This window comes from Mauremys reevesii, linkage group 10, assembly GCF_016161935.1.
Source record: "Mauremys reevesii isolate NIE-2019 linkage group 10, ASM1616193v1, whole genome shotgun sequence".
NCBI classification, from domain to species: domain Eukaryota; kingdom Metazoa; phylum Chordata; order Testudines; family Geoemydidae; genus Mauremys; species Mauremys reevesii.
Genome location: NC_052632.1, coordinates 32,059,550 through 32,076,964, shown reverse-complemented (window position 1 = coordinate 32,076,964; position 17,415 = coordinate 32,059,550). Strand labels below are relative to the sequence as shown.

At 38.7% G+C, this 17,415-nt stretch overlaps 1 protein-coding gene across 2 annotated transcripts in view; it reads left to right on the top strand.

Moving 5' to 3' along the window:
* The window catches only part of VPS13C (vacuolar protein sorting 13 homolog C), a 192,156-nt gene that overhangs the window by 12,153 nt on the left and 162,588 nt on the right, over positions 1 to 17,415 (top strand). For both annotated transcript variants that reach the window (XM_039491026.1, XM_039491025.1), the window contains exons 6-8: positions 13,124 to 13,233; positions 14,186 to 14,245; positions 16,784 to 16,843. In XM_039491026.1, coding sequence (XP_039346960.1) covers positions 13,124 to 13,233; positions 14,186 to 14,245; positions 16,784 to 16,843 — 230 coding nt within the window. The remainder of the gene's footprint in view (positions 1 to 13,123; positions 13,234 to 14,185; positions 14,246 to 16,783; positions 16,844 to 17,415) is intronic.

The window sequence follows — 17,415 nt, the reverse complement described above, 5'->3', positions numbered from 1 at the left end:
CATCTGATGTTCAGTTTGGTTTTGATTTGTACTGTCACATCTGAGTATTCTAGTCAGTGTTAGAATAATGATTAATAAATAAGAGGACCATTAAATAATTGCAAGACACAGGAAAATGATAAAGTAAAATATAATGTCACCACTTAATTTTTGGCCGAGGTCAGTAGGGGCCGTTCTATGGATAACTGTTTGGCTTCATGGATGGATGTTCAAATTGCAAAAATCGCTAGCTTAATTGGCACTTGTGCCTCCCAGTCCTGATAAAAGTCCAGGATTTAATTTAAATAGAAATGGGACTATCCTCTTACCCTCTACCCTAGGTGGCCCATCTGAGTCAGGGGTGAGACTCCTCACACTACCCAGCCAATGAGTCTTGGACTATTGTTGCTTATGTTGTGCCCGTTAAGATTAATAGGTGACTGCAATTTACAGGGGTGCAGATCATTTCACTTTCATGATAACTCTAAAGGCAGTGAAAATTAAATAGCACTTAAAACATCTTTAGAAATTACTTTGGAGTACAGTCTCTTTGAAAATTCAACACACAATTTTCACACTTTATTCTCTTGTTCTTGTTTTTTGTGCTGCTTTGAAATGTAAGCTAATGCTTTCCTTAAACTGCACGTTTGGCTTCCATTTACAGTGAAGAGAAAAGCCCTTATTCATTGCACATGTTCTTCTAATATTCCAGGAACTGTAGAATTAATGGTGAATTCATGTAATACTGATTGATAATCTTATCACTTATGTCCATTTGGCCCAAAGAATCATATGCATAAATAGAAATGATCAGAGTTACAGATAGACTACTACATAAATTACAACTGCTGCTCATAAGATCAGCAGAACTATGGTAGAATGGGGCAATAGTGCCAGAAAAATTAATAACCAATTTGCCTCTTTTCTATGTTATGTACTTAATGCATCTTATAATACTGTTAATGTGCAGCTTTCTGAGGGAAGGCATCACACTGTTTTATTAGTACAGAACCAGCTGATGCTGTCTTGGTAACTGGATATAATTAGGGTTTGTCTATGCATTTGGAACAGGAATATTGTTTAAGAAATTATGAAAGATGAGACTTTCATAATGGCTATGGCCAGCAGTAAATCATTTGTATTAGAAGAGTTTGACTGGACTACTGAAAGAAATGTGAGGTATTACATGTTTAATTGGTAGCTTGATTGTTTCATGAAAAGACACTAGTGCTGAGATTCTGTGCTTTCTCTCTAAGAGGCACAGCCCTGAATTTGCAGTCTGGGGGAAGGGAAGGCCAATGATGTTTTAAGATGCCTTTGTGCCATCCTGATCCTAGGCTGTTCTGGGAGTTGGAGAGGCTCCTGGAGTATCTTAGGCATCACTGGGGGCCTGTCTAAATTATTATATATCCTGTGGAGCCCTATGGGTGGTGCTGGTGCCTGGAATCTCTCCAGTGCTATGGCCTTGCTTTTGGCATTCTCCTGCTGCCCCTGGTGCAACCCCTCTTCTGGAGCTTGCCAGTGGCTGATTGAGCAGAAGTATTACAGCTGTCTTGCTGAATGAATCTCCTTGACCGCAGCTAGGGTACAAGGCTTTTAGGGCTCATTTATGCCACTCTGACCTTTTACGGCTCATTTATGCCACTCTGACCTTTTACACAGTGTAAAGGGCCAGAGTGGAGGAGTGAATCTCATCCCATAGATGTTGTTCCTTCAGTGCTATACAGTCAGGGGCGGCTCTAGGAATTGCGCCGCCCCAAGCAGGGCGGCACGCCGCGGGGGGCGCTCTGGTGGTCGCCGGTCCTGCGGCTCCGGTGGACCTCCCGCAGGCGTGCCTGCGGACAGTCTGCTGGTCCCGCGACTCCGGTGGACCCTCCGCAGGCATGCCTGCGGATGCTCCACCGACGCGGCGGGACCAGTGGACCCTCCGCAGGCACGCCTGCGGGAGGTCCACCGGAGCCGCAGGACCAGCGGACCGTCCACAGGCATGTCTGCGGGAGGTCCACCGGAGCCGCCTGCTGCCCTCCCGCGGCACGCCGCCCCAAGCGCGCGCTTGGCGCGCTGGGGTCTGGAGCCGGCCCTGTATACAGTGTACCACAGATCCAGTGAATATGTATTTAAGAGCCCATGGGAGTATACCAAGGAGAGAAGTGACTGTTCTTTGGGGTTTACGTGGACTCCTGGCTCTCAACATGCTTTTCATCAAGATCCTTTTCTATTTGCTAGTGTACATAGTGCATGGCAAAAATAATTTGTAGTGAGAAGTCTATTACTCCCTAGTTAAACATTAAGCGAAGCTCTTCGTTAGGGTAAAAAAAACCCCAAACCTGGCGATTTTTAGAAGTAGTACTTAAACTCATACCCAGTTTCCATGTAGTTATATAGCTAGAGAACTCTCGCCAGTTACAACGGTCAGCTGTTCTATGTCACTTGTGTGGAATGCCAGAACCCTCTGGGGTACAGTTCACATGGACATGAGTTTACATGAGCATATCTATTGGACAAGCTTTACAGGCTGGCTGTTTAAGCAAGACACATTTGGTTTGAAATTGGAGCTTTCCTTCTCCAAGGTGAGCTGCCTGCCAAGGCTGATGAATCTCAGCCGCCCTTGCGAAGACTTACTTTAAGCTGGTCTTTATTTGCCTTGACATCCTCGTCATAGGGCCTAGGTGGCATTTGACAGAGGCAGCCAAGCCACTAACTATCTCTCCATTCCCTGCTGAGAGGTGTTGCCAGTTGGTCTGCAACTGCTTCTTAAATATTTGCAGCTGTCATGCATATGTGCAGGATGTTCCTCTATCAGCCACAAAAGGGCACGCTTGATGGGCATTGGTTGCTCCATCTCAGAAGTTACATAGCTAGAAAAGTGACACGTGGTTTTTTCTGGTGGTGGGGGGAGAGGAGGAAGGAGACAGACCACCTTTGTATATAGGTGTGTTGGGTATTGGATAGAGAATTAAAGAAAATGAGACTTGTATATTGTGGGCAATACAAAAAACTGCCACAAGCTTTGCCCACTGTGTTACCAGCGTTAACTTAAAACCACTTTCATATGTGTTAAAAAAACAAAGTTTAAACAAGTAATTTACATGCATAAAAAAGCAAGTTTTTCAAGTAAATCATTTTGCAATGTCTACATTTATCTTCTAGTATCAGGAAAGGATTATCCTTGTATTTAAATGGTATGTAAATCTGCTTTGAAGTTTTAAGATTTCATTTGCTCTGAAATTTGAAAGTAGATTTCCTTTAAAAATTGTGTTTTTGGTTATTGCTGACGTGTGGATCAAGGCACTCATTCAGGAGACGCCATATATGGCTTGGAGAGCTTTGTTTGCAAGGATAACAAGCCTGGTGGGTATGCATGGTTCATTACCTTCTTCCTTTAATAATAATAATAATAAAAGCTTAATGTATCATTGACAGTATCAGAACTCACAGTACTTGATAGTCAAGTATGTTGGCAAGCAGTGAAATAGGAGGTTTTGGAAACAAGATATTAAGTAACATGTCACTGAGAGAAGGTTGAAAATAAAATAAGATGTTACTTGAATGTTATGAGAGCCCTGCTTTCAAAAGAAAGATAAATAGAAAACAGTGAAGTCTGGTTCTACTCTCAAGTGTCTCTAAAAACAATATTGTTGGTTTTTTCTCAAAGAATGTTCAAAGACACAGATGGCAGTTGGTCACCCGAATCCCACTGGTTTACAGTGGGAATATCTTGCCTGCTATTGGTGCCTTTGAAAATGTCCCCATCAATTATCATTATACTGTATTCTAATTGTGTTAGTTAAGATCTGTCTGAACTGCTATTTCAAGGCCAAGCTGTACTTAATAACTGCCTTAATAGTGCAGCCAGTCTTCTTTCATGAGGTGGCCATTAATGGGCCAAGTCCTTAGCTGTTGCAAATGGGCATAATTCCATCAAAGCCAATGAAACTAAGTGGATTTCCACCAGTTGAGGGTCTGGCCCTATGTTTCTTGTAATGCAAGATGACATGATCATGTTTTGTGTCCTCATGTAACCATGGTATTTAGCTGAAAGGTGCTAATCATATGATGTTGGATTAATTCAAGGAAGTTGCCATATATTAGTTGAACTTCTTAAAGTTAGTTTTTTTGTTTTTAATGCAATCCATTTGCGCCTCTCCCACCGCTACCCCAAATAAGTCAGTTTTTGTCCACTTAACCTTGAGGCTGTTGAGATTGGGATAGCTGGGTGACAAAGCTACGCTGGTATTTACCTGTTATATTCTTTACAAAAAAGCAAGCGCGTAAAACTAAGGAAATTTTATTAATAAGGATTTAGGAAATATTTAATTACCCATATAAGAATTGCCATACTGCATCATACCAGTAATTCCTCTTAACCACAGTCAGAGAGGAGACTGGACAGTAATAGATGACTTTGACGATAGTGCAGAGAAGCCTGCATTAGATACTAGTGAAATAGCTTTTGCATTGGGAGAGTGAGTTTGTAATCTCTTCCATCAGTTGATGGTTCATTTAAGCCCTAAATCTTCAGAGCATTAATCTCTCTTTTTTTTTTTTTTTAAAGAAGCAAAAACCATCCCATCTAACTGTGGATGTTCACATGATCTGTATGTATCTAATATCACTAACAATACTACTATGTTATTGGATGATAACATGTGGCTATGGATTCCACAGATGAACTTGGTTTTGTGTGTTTAATTTTTTTTATCTTGATAACAGTTTTAAATGCATTTTGAAATTTCATTGCCTGACCCCTTTGTTCTTACATTATGAGAGGGGGTCAAGTGCAAGCAGATGTGTGACCTCCTTTGTTCCATTAATTAATTTGTACATCTAATATATCTTCTTTTTATTGCTTTATCTCTTGAAACTAAACAGTCCTTTTACGGAAATCTTTCTGTGCCTCTAACCATGATTTCAAGAAATGTATCTCTTTCTGCACTTAGAGATACGGTGATCAGATCAGAACATACCAGAGTATTTAAGGTGTAGGTATACCATTAGTCTTTATATAGCGGCTTTTTAGTATTTTCTATCCTATTTTTTTTATATAGCCTAGCAATTGTATTTGCCCTCCTCCCCCCACCCCCTTTTTTTTACCACCACTGTGTTAAACAGATAGGAGAGATTTTAATTGAACTGTCCACAGTGATGTCCAAACTCTTTTCCCTGTACGTGGCTAAAGTTGATGTAGAACCAAGCAACATGTAAGAATATTTGAAGTTAATCCTTGTAGCAAGCATTATCTAACATTAGTCAACAATGGATTTTTCTGTCAATAAGCTGTTCTTTCACCCAGCAACTTTGTTAAAGCTGACTGAATTTCCTTCATCTATTGTAGCCTTGATTAACTTATATAATTTTTTAATTATAAAATTGGTAACCACACTGTTCATCCTTTTTCTTAGATCATTAATAAATATATCAAAACTAATACAAGTACAAGTACATTTGTTTTAATGTGGTTAGTTGAAATTGTCCATTATTATAGTTCTCAGACTTAGTGGCTACTTAGATCACCCTTAGCACTGTGCAGTTGATACATTTTTTCCTGAAAAAGAAGCAGGTAGCATAACCCTACTATTATAACCCCAGATACACAACTATATAAAGCTGGAGGTAAGGTTGAGAGAACAGATCAGTCATTGAAATGTAAAAGAATTACAAGAATATTTTAACTATCCCCCAAATGATAATTTATTAACTCAGGAAATTCAGAATTAAGGTTAATGTTAAAAGCAAACAGATCCAGAATTCAAGCAGACAGACTTAATTCTGCTATTTTGATGTCATAGGGCTGATGGAGGGTGAAATGAGAGACTAATTTTTGAAAAACTATTTTTATCTAATCTGGGAGAACAAACGAAGCTACTAAGGAAAGTTTATTATTTATTTTGCCTCAGTTCCTTCATTACTTGACCTGGAAAATGGACTAGTGCACTTTTTATATTTAAATTGAAGGGGCCAAAATGGCAAGGAACAAATGAAGAATCATTTTTACAAGATAGCAGAATTTGCCTTCAGTTGTGAAAATTAGCCAGAGGCTAAAAACAAAAAAATTAAATTTCCTTCATGGAGCATACATCTAATTTTCAAGAAGTGTCAATTTCCTCTCACGTTTTACTATTTTAACACTTGAAAACTGCTTTTTACAAGTCAATGTCAAATTCCACCAAATATCTGTGTGGTGTAATTTTTTGGTAAGCAGGTAAAACAGTGAAACTGCAAAAATTTCAGAAAGAAACCTCTTTGAAGGTGTTTTTGTATCAAAAATATGTCAGGTCAATTTTCAGGGCACCTTCTAGTTGTCAATAGGAGGATTTTTGGCAAAGGGTGAGTTTAAAGCAGGGGTTGGTAAAGTATGGCCTGCGGGCCGGATTTGGCCCACCAGCCATTTTAATCCGGCCCTCGAGCTCCTGCTGGGGAGTGGGGTCTGGATCTTGCCGTGCTCCAGCTGGGGATCAGGCTCCGGGGGGCCGCTCCACGTGGCTCCTGGAAGCGGTGGCATGGCCCATCTCCAGCTCCTATGCATAGGGGCAGCCAGGGGGCTCTGCTTTACATGCTGCCCCATCCCCAAGTGCTGCCCTCACAGCAGACATTGGTCTGGGAACCCCGGCCAATGAGAGCTGCGGGGGTGGTGCTGCGGAGGGAGTCAGCATGCAGCAGAGCCGCCTGGCCGCGCTTCTGCGTAGGACCCGGAGAGGAGCCATGCCGCTGCTTCCGGGAGCTGCTTGAGGTAAGCACCACCCAGAGCCTGCACCCCTGAGCCTCCCCCTGTGCCCCAACCCTGTTCCCCCTCCTGCCCTCCGAACCCCTTGGCCCTAGTCCGGAGCATCCTCCTACACCCCAAGCTCTTCATCCCCAGCCCTCACCCTCTGCCCCAGCCCGGAGCCCCCTTCCGCACCCTGAACTCATTTCTGGACCCAACCAGAACCCTCATCCCCTCCTACACCCGAACCCCATAAGAACATAAGAAAGGCCGTACCGGGTCAGACCAAAGGTCCATCTAGCCCAGTATCTGTCTACCGACAGTGGCCAATGACAGGTGCCCCTGAGGGAGTGAACCTAACAGGCAATGATCAAGTGATCTCTCTCCTGCCATCCATCTCCATCCTCTGACGAACAGAGGCTAGGGACACCATTCTTACCCATCCTGGCTAATAGCCGTTTATGGATTTAGCCACCATGAATTTATCCAGTCCCCTTTTAAACATTGTTATAGTCCTAGCCTTCACAACCTCCTCAGGTAAGGAGTTCCACAAGTTGACTGTGCGCTGCGTGAAGAAGAACTTCCTTTTATTTGTTTTAAACCTGCTGCCTATTAATTTCATTTGGTGACCCCTAGTTCTTGTATTATGGGAATAAGTAAATAACTTTTCCTTATTCACTTTCTCAACATCACTCATGATTTTATATACCTCTATCATGTCCCCCCTTAGTCTCCTCTTTTCCAAACTGAAGAGTCCTAGCCTCTTTAATCTTTCCTCATATGGGACCCTCTCTAAACCCCTAATCATTTTAGTTGCTCTTTTCTGAACCTTTTCTAGTGCTAGAATATCTTTTTTGAGGTGAGGAGACCACATCTGTACACAGTATTCGAGATGTGGGCATACCATGGATTTATATAAGGGCAATAATATATTCTCAGTCTTATTCTCTATCCCCTATTTAATGATTCCTAACATCCTGTTTGCTTTTTTGACCGCCTCTGCACACTGCGTGGACATCTTCAGAGAACTATCCACGATAACTCCAAGATCTTTTTCCTGACTCGTTGTAGCTAAATTAGCCCCCATCATGTTGTATGTATAGTTGGGGTTATTTTTTCCAATGTGCATTACTTTACATTTATCCACATTAAATTTCATTTGCCATTTTGTTGCCCAATCTCTTAGTTTTGTGAGATCTTTTTGAAGTTCTTCACAATCTGCTTTGGTCTTAACTATCTTGAGTAGTTTAGTGTCATCTGCAAACTTTGCCACCTCACTGTTTACCCCTTTCTCCAGATCATTTATGAATAAATTGAATAGGATTGGTCCTAGGACTGACCCTTGGGGAACACCACTAGTTACCCCTCTCCATTCTGAGAATTTACCATTAATTCCTACCCTTTGTTCCCTGTCCTTTAACCAGTTCTCAATCCATGAAAGGACCCCAATTTTGTGAGCATTCATGGCCCGCCATACAATTTATATACCCAGATGTGGCCCTCGGGCCAAAAAGTTTGCCCACTCCTGGTTTAAAGGGATCTTAAAGTAAGGATGCAACCGTGATCTCATGAGCCTGAGCTGTGGAGAGATTCTTTTCACTAACAGCAAAACCACATACTCTCACAGGACCAGGTCCAAGGCTTGGGTTATGCAGACTCAAAAGCACCTGACTCCACTATTCGTTAAAGGAAGTTCTCCACTAGCCATTAGGTACAGAAGGACCCTTATGTTCTGTATTAGAGATGCCAGATATAAGATTGCCAGTAGATGCAATCATGTTCACACCCAAAGAGTACAGTTGCTCTGCTTCTTAGATGCTATTGGATGGAAAGGGGAAAAAGCATAAGTCCCCAAAATACATAAAACAAAAATTAAGGTTTTGAATCTTTTTTTCAAATGTAGGTGATACTTGAGTTTTCAAAGAAACTTAACTGTATGGGAAGTTCGTAGAGGTAGTAATAGATCAGTGTCGAGAAGAAGTGATGGACAAATGGTTAAATTCAGTTTAAAATCATGAAAACTTGTAACGATCTGCTACTCAAACAGTTAAGTTTTGCAAAGGGTGTCTATGTCTTTAGTGTATATTTAAGGTTGCAGACAGCTTCCACTATAGCATCCTAGGATGCAATAACGATGGAGAGGGTGCAACCTCCCCATGATGGAGAGAAGTTAAACAATGTAACTAAGAAATACATTTTTCAAGAGATAACTAATATACCGCATTTCTCCTGGAAAGTGTCAAGTCCTGGTAGTAGAATTAAAATTCACTTACTTACTAAATCATTGCCTTAAGAGGCTAATGTAGGTCTTTCAAGGCACAAAACCATGACACCACAAATTATTACAGAGCTGAAACTCCTGGAAAGTCGTCATCTACTGTCCTGCACAGTGAAGTAATATAATTCAATAACTTCAATGGCAAAACTTCAATTTCAGAAATATGAGATGGAAGATGAGTTTCAGTAAATTTAAATAGATTTATTTAGCAGCCATTATTGTGCATTGAAATAGCATGTTTAAACTTCAATCTCAAAGGATTAATATGTATACGTGGTACACTGGGTGTGTATTTATCCTTGCCATTCTTAAAATGATACAAAAAGTATGGAAAAATTATTTTCGTGTTCTTCATTTGATCAGTGTAAGAAGAGCGGGGATAAATGCACAAGGGGCATACAATGAATAGCTCTCACTGAAACTATTTTAACCTATGTTTTGTGATCCTGCAAGGCAGGAGTGGACTTGATGGCCCATCCATATGTAAATGTCTTGTCTTGTTCTTCCCTCAGTGCATTTAAGGAACTGCTTGAAGTATTGTATTGTTTCAGCTTTTTGTGTCTTTGTCAATTGGACCAAAAAATAACTGTCAGAGGCTATTTAAAGAATGACAGTTTTGAGTGCTAACAGGTACACCTTTCACATGTGGAATTCTACTTCCTTTTTTCAGAACAAAAACATTGTTTCTCTACTTGTGAATTTTGTTTTGTCTCATCACACATTTAATGGCTCCTACAGTATCTTAAATTAATTACATATAGTGATAGTGAATCCTGATGTATATGTTATATGTGGACATGCGTATGTTTTTAAGCATTAAGCTTCCCTCCCTCCCCTCGAGTATAACATCCAAAAAGCTTGAAAACTGATACTAAGGAACAAACAAAGAAAATTCAAACTTTTGTTGCCTTGATTACAATTGACGTTATGTTCAACATATACCTCATGATTTTTAGTGTATAGGTTTGGGGCTGATGTGACATAGTAGAGAAGAGAGAGATTAGTTTAGTAAAGTTAAAATCTGATAGTGTAAAAGAGAAGCATAAAAATCTCGCTTGAATAATTCATATAAGAACCATTTTTATGTAGACTTGTGTGCCTATAGAACTGAAAGATGAGAGAGAATTGGAAACATGATAAAACATACAGCATAGCATGTTGCTTCACTGAGTGAATTTGAAATATTTTAAAGGTTTTGAAGAAAGGCAACTTTAAGATGTCATTTTTCTTTTTAGAAAGCCAGTTACCTACTTTTCCTCATTTTCCTTCTTACCTTTACTTGCTTTGTAATTTTACTAACTTGAATTTTATCCTTTTCTCACAAAATTGCCTGCATTGAGAAGGACGTAAGCGTAAAAAGCATAAAAAGCATTTTAAGAAACCCTTTAAAAGTCATGATCACTCAAAAGGTGGGTACAATGTAGCCTTCTACATTGCATATTTTATTTGCTATTTTTTTTTAATAGCAAATGGGAAAAACACAGACTTCCAGGTCCAAATTCTTCTCCTCCATTGTACAGCTGGAGTAATGCTATTGATTTCAGTGTAGTGAAAATTTAGATTAACAGGCTTTATTGCAGAATTTGGCCCATCCTCTGCACGTAAAATGTCAGTAAAATTTAAGCTTACTGTTTGAAAAAGAAGGCACAAGATTTTTAAAACAAGGATTTTTGTTCTTTGTGTGTATCACACTATTTCATAACGTGAAAATAATTGTGGTCATATATCAAGAGGCTTCTGATGCCCACATGACATTGATTGCACAACAGGAAAGCATTGTTTTTCTCAACTCCACTTTTGTTAGCATTTGTTATAAATAAATAATATGCTAAACTCCAAACAGAGTTATTGTAGGCTAATAAACTGTTACAAAGCATATAGAGAATAGAATTCACATCTTCTGATGTTAAAGTTAATGTCGGTGTTGAGGTTCTCTCTTTTTCTTTATTGATTGTACATAAAGCAATAAATATGAAGATTTTCAAAGGCACAAAGGGCAGATAGTTTCCCATCCCTTACTGAAAGTCAGTGGGAGTTTGGGAGCCTGTTTCAGATGGATTAATTGTCTGGGGGTGGGGGGAGGGAATGGAAGGTATATTCTTGGGTATTTGGGGATTATTTTTCATATCTGGGAGGATCTAGGTGGAAATGTGCAATATATAAAACAAGAGGTGGAAAATGACTGAGTAAGGTAGTCTTGTCATACAGTTTTTGCTTGCACACATTTCTGCTCAAAGTTGCTGATGATGGGTTTGTTTATTTGCTCACTCAATGGAAAGCAAGTAATCACAATGTCCTCGTTCATCTTCAGTAACAAGACACATGCACTTTTCCATTTCTGAACAAAATGCTACTGAGCTTTGATGTATGAGGCTTTTTTGAGATGCAGATATCTTCACTTTTCTCTTGAAGTGAGCTATACAGTGCATGTATACTTGGCATCATATAGCTGATGTTTGTGTACAATTCATAAATAACTATATATTCTATATTTAAGGACAAATTATACGTAAGAGTTAAGTCTTCAAGATTAAGCATTCAAAAATCAGGTGGGACTATATGTGCAACCTTAAGTGTAGTCTTAACCCTATCACTTGTACATAGCTTGGCAGAATTTGATTTAAAAATATTTTCTATAGATAATATCCATGTTTCTTTTTAAGCATTTCCCCCATTTTTGTCTGCTTACATTTTCACAGTTGTGGGAAATTATAGGGGGAGTCAGACGGTGGAGCGGGAGGCACACAATTATTTATTTAATGACAGTAGATGTTTTGATTCAGAAAGTTAAAGCTTTATAACTATTAAAACACAAATTGTCAATGTTACATGTCAAAATACACAAAGTAAATATCCTTAAATCAAACTTTAATAAGTTCCTAAGCAGCCTTTTTCTGACTTAGCCTGTCTGTACATTTCACTTTATTATTGATGAAAGTATTTTTTGTCTCTTTGGGTACAGTGAAATCAACACTTACAGATAAAAATCTAATCCTTCCAAGCCTACGTGTATACAGTATATGCACATTCATGTATACAACTGCTGATAGCCATGCATAGCATTTTCTTTTATAGTGCAAGAGCCTGTGTCCCAGTCAGTGAAATTCCAATTACTTAAAGATGTATATGAAATGAGCAAGGCTTCAAGAAGCCATGTCTCATTGAATTCATAATTGAGGAGAGAAACACATTAACTGTGTAGCTGAGTCAGCCTGGTATACATGCACTGCAGCCTTGTTTGCCTAAATCGCCACTAGTAAATGGCTTTAAAAGTCTTACTTGGAAGATAGCACACTCGTGTGCTAATCAAACCCTATAACTTGATCAAATCAAAACCATTTTTCACCAGTACCCTCTCAAAACTACTTTCCCTCACTGAGGAGTATCACCTGCCAAATTGCACCTTTCTACTCTTATCTATACCAGTGCTGTCACTGTTAGGCCATTTCTAAAGGGTTGTTTCATTATGAGTAAAGCTTGTTTTTTCAATTTCTTATTCAAAACTGGGTTTGTTCAAACTAGAAAAAAAATGACCTTTGGGCAGAGATTGGGTTTCAAAAACTTCAGCCTGAAAGATGAAAGTTGATTGGTTAGAAGCATCTGGCTTTAAGTGGAAATATAAGTGTAGTGCAGATCGTGTGTTGCTAGTTCTCTTTTGTTACACTTCATGAACTAAAAACATACATTCTGAACATCAGTATAGGCAGAATTCTTATGATCTACAGAACACATTTTTTTATATAAAAAGATTAATAGAATGTTATGTTTGGGCAAAGGATCGGGGAAGTTGTCCACTCGAGAGGGATAAACCAAAGCTGCTGCTTTTGCCTCTTCAAGGTCTGCTGCAGTTCTTAGTACAGTGTATAGTTTGTCAACTAACATAACTGTCTGTCTCCGTTAACACCATATTAATATCTGTAATTCAAGCAAGTTTTTAATTGTTCCATTCTTTTGAAATTTCTCCCTTTAAACTTGAATATTTTTAATTTGTTTTCTAAGCACAAAAGGGCTCTAAACAATTTAGACTAAAGCTTAAATGGCAATACTTAATGTGAATAAGTGTGTGAAGTTGTTGAAATGTGGTGAATGAAACTTTGTATGTCTTGTTGGGCAAAATGTAATGAATATAACAAATGCTGATTTTTTATTTTTTGTTTTTTTAGATAAGCCAAAGGCAGAGAAAAAAGATACATTCTTAGAAAAGCTGGCAACTCAAGTTATAAAAAATGTACAAGTCAAAATCACAGGCATTCATGTCAGATATGAGGATGATGTAAGTGTCCTTAACTTTTTTTTTTCTTTCTCTTAAACCAAATTTCAACTGAGATATCTCTCATTGTGACAATAGGCTGTTTTCTATCTGCACTGTGTACTCAGTCGATTTGAAGTAAATCAGAGTTTTTCAACCATCTTAAAAAGTTTTCATGTGTTTAATACTAGCAAAACAAAACAAAAGCCCTCCAGGATGACTGAAAGTTTAATACTCTGTGATTATATAGCTGGACTTGGCCCTCCAATTTGGACAGACAGCTGCTTTTCATATCTTTGTATGTATTATAGCAGGAACAGAATAGTAGGCATCCATTCTAAAAAGAAAACTCCACAAAGTTTTTAAGGAGCCTTAATACTATTTAGATCAATAATAGAGGATTTTTGTGTTTAAAAACTAGACTTTTTTAGCTATTTCTTTTGGGAAAAGAGAGAGGCCAGGAGTTAACTGTGACAGTTACACACCTGAAAAGAGGAAAAAGTTGTATTGAGGCTTAGAAAAATGTCCTCTTATCTCAAAGAAGGTGAGAAGCCTTTACAAAGCAGAATGATGTAACCAAGACAGCTGTTGGTTGGAGAGTATCTCCATGTGGTTTGTATGGAAAAGGAGGGATGTAGATATGGGGCGTGTGGTGGAGGATAACAGTTGGATCTCACCAACTAAAAGAGATTTTCAGCTCAATATTAGATGCAAGAAGGGGCTTAAAAATAATTCCTCTAAACTGAATGAAGGGACAGATTAATGGAAGCTTTCTTAGAAGTTGCTGCATGATATCAGATTTATCATGGGCATAGCTAGTTACAGTGAAGTGTATGTTACACTGAAGATTTAAATTCCAAGGCTACAAAATGGAGTCACTGTTTTAAGATGTCTAATGAGCTGATAGGTGTTCGGTTTGCTGCATAAAATACAATATTTAAATAAAATTTCCTTTTTATCCTTTTCTGTTTTGTAGATCACAGATCCCCTTCGGCCACTTTCTTTGGGAGTGACATTGGGTGAACTTAGTTTACTGGTAATTTTTTTTTTAGCTCTGTTTCATTTAATCTAATTTATGATGAAGAACGTGGTTACAGGATTTAGAACATAATAAAGACTTGCTGAACAGATTTGTAAACTGAATACTTGGTTCTGTTTACCTAAAGCTGTGCATGTAGTTGTTTGTTTTTTGCTTTCAGTTAATCACTGTCTCTACAAATATTATTCATGTTTTTGTGGTCAAACATGGGCTGAGAGCCTGTAGGGGGAGGTCTGTCTGTAGCTTAGATTATGTCACTTGACCTCATGCTTCAGCTCATCTGTGTAACTGGATAGAAGGAAGTGTTTACTGCTGATTTTGCATTAATCTGTCCTAGGTAAAATAGGAGAAACAATTCCATGTTGCAGTACTATGCTGAACAATTTTTTTCTAGGTCAGCTATTAAATACAAGGAATTCATAGAAAATACAAGTGCAGTCAGTGCTAGTTAACTAGAAAACGTCTACAGGAGAAGAGAAAAAATCGTATATGGATATTTTTGCTTAATACTTTTGTGCATCCTTTGACGTTCAGTAACACTTGAAAAATGCAAAAAGAAATGTAACTTTCTTTGTACCACTGATCTGCTGGAGAGGCTTAACATTTTGGTATTAGATGAAAAGTCTGGAACAGGATTCTGTGAGTTCTGTAGAGATGGAAGCTGGGATTGTGAAAAGCACTTGGCATTGGCCACAATGTGAGCAAAGTTAGCTCAGCACCGAGGGCTTTTAAAATCCCCAGCCTTAATCGTCGTATTCATGTTACTTACACATAGGTCCCAAAACTTAGCTCAATATTCTTTTTTTTTAAAAAGGATAGAATCAGCAATGTTGATTCTGGAGTGTACAGTGTGGTGTTCCTTATGTATGTGAAACTTGAAATACTTGTTTGAGGTGGCCTCTGCATACTCCCATTTGTGGGAAACACCTTGTCTTCTGCTGCCACTGAGTTTATGCAAAATGTTGCTCCTTGGGACCCCATGACTGGGGCCAAAGGACATTCAGTTTTCTGAGATGAAATTATTGAAGTGTCGTATGGCTTAATCCACTGCAGACTTTATCTTCTTTTTGTGTGGTTAGCTGGTGTAGGGCCTAGAGTGGCTTCCCCCCTGCAGAGGCCAGGTTGGTCGGGGCATTATTGATCCACACATTTCCTTGATTTTATTAAAACAACAAGGAGTCCAATGGCACCTTAAAGACCAACAGATTTATTTGGGCGTGATCTTATGTGGGTAAAAAAACCCACTTCTTCAGATGCAAGGAGTGGAAATTTCAGATACAGGCATAGATAGACTGATAAATGAAGAGAATGGAAGGAAGGGAGGTGCCTGTGCCTGTGTCTGTCGTTTTCACTCCATGCATCTGAAGAAGTGGGATGTTTTTAACCCACGAAAGCTTATGCCCAAATAAATCTCAGTCTTTGAGGTGGCACCGGACTCCTCGTTGTTTTTGTGGATACAGACTAACATGGCTACCCCTCTGATACCTGATTATATTACTGCTCTGTAATATGAGTTGTAAGATTTTTTGTTTTTAAGTTTGTTGTACATCTCCTTTAAAACAAACAGCCAAACGAACTGGATCTCTAGTCTTTTGAATATGAGAATTCCATGGCCAACAAAGCCTCAGAGGATCTGGGTAGGAAGGGCATTATTCAGTGAAGCGTGTCATGCTCCTAAATGATGGTGGGCCAGCATACATACTGCTTTGTTCTGTTGTGGAAAGCCTATTCCTAGATCACTGCTTGGTAACATAGCAATAGGGAGTGGAGGGTTCTGTGCCTTCATCAGTGAAAAAGGCCTTAAGACCCCGTTGACTATATCTGGCATAGGATCGGTTGTGTGGCCCTCTGAACCAGAGAGACTGTACTCCCCTGTCAGTGTCAGGCAAATCAGGATAAGTTAGGTACTGAAGAAACCAGTGCTAGGTCATGCGCTGTACCTGGCTCTGAGAGCTGGGAATAAGGTGTCAGTTTCCATCAATAAATCCTTAATTTGTATATTTAACTCTGTCTAAACTTGATGAACTTTGTAGCTTGACACACACAAGTTTAGCCTTACATGAACAACACCATTCAACCCTTAAAAATGTATAACTCCTAAAATCATTTATGTTTAAACATCCATAGTTCTATATTATAGAGAAACTGGTTTTAAACATATTGGGTTATGTAAGTCTTAAAATCCTTTTATGTATCAACCTTTTTTTTTTTTTTTTAAAGTGTTATGTCTGAGCCGCTGTTGAGCCTTGTAAATGGGACAAGGTGTTGAAACATGAAATACATCAACATAAGTGGTCAAAATTTCAAAACCAGCCAACAAAATTTCTTTGCAAAATTTGTCCACAGGATATATATACAGAGGAAGCTATTTTGGCTTTCATTGTTTAAATATATGTTAAGTGTTGTAAATTGTGAAGTTACCGGTATACCCTCAGGTTAAAAAGGATTAAAAAAAAACACCCTTGAAATAAATGTTATATAATGAATTTAAGATGGCTTCATGGAGAATAATTTCTAATGTTTTTCAACTTCTAGACAGCCAATGAAAATTGGACACCTTCCATTTTAAATGAAGCTGCAAAAATCATCTACAAGGTAATATAGCGTTCATTATTTCACTCAGGTCATTGTTACTTGGGTCAGGAGTGAAAACTGGACCAAAAATATCCACTGATTAAATGAACTCAATTCAGTAGTCCATGAAAGGGTGAGAGGGGGAACATACTGGTTTAATGAACCAAAATAAGGAAATCATGGTGCTTTAACTTGTTTTTTTTGTATTACTTTGTAGCTCTTCATTCCATATGCCCTTGTTTTTCAGTTGTTTTTTTTTATAACTAGTGAGAAGTAGAGCCATGGTCACTGCTTAAATACAAGGCATTTGTTTTCAACTCGGTGTGTAAATGGGGTCCTCATACTAAGCACAAGCAGCAATCTGTTCATTAAATGAACTCTAAGATATTGTTAACCTCATGCAGATTCCAGCTTCCTTGCTCAAGGAATCAAATATTGGCCTCAAAAAACAAATTGAACCAGACACATCTTGCATTCATTCTTTTACCCTCACAAAATAGACCTCAACTACAGAAGTAGGAAAAGAAGGCCAGATTTTTGAGCAATGCATTTCAATCAAATTTGGCAAAAAGAAATTACCATCAAAATGAGGG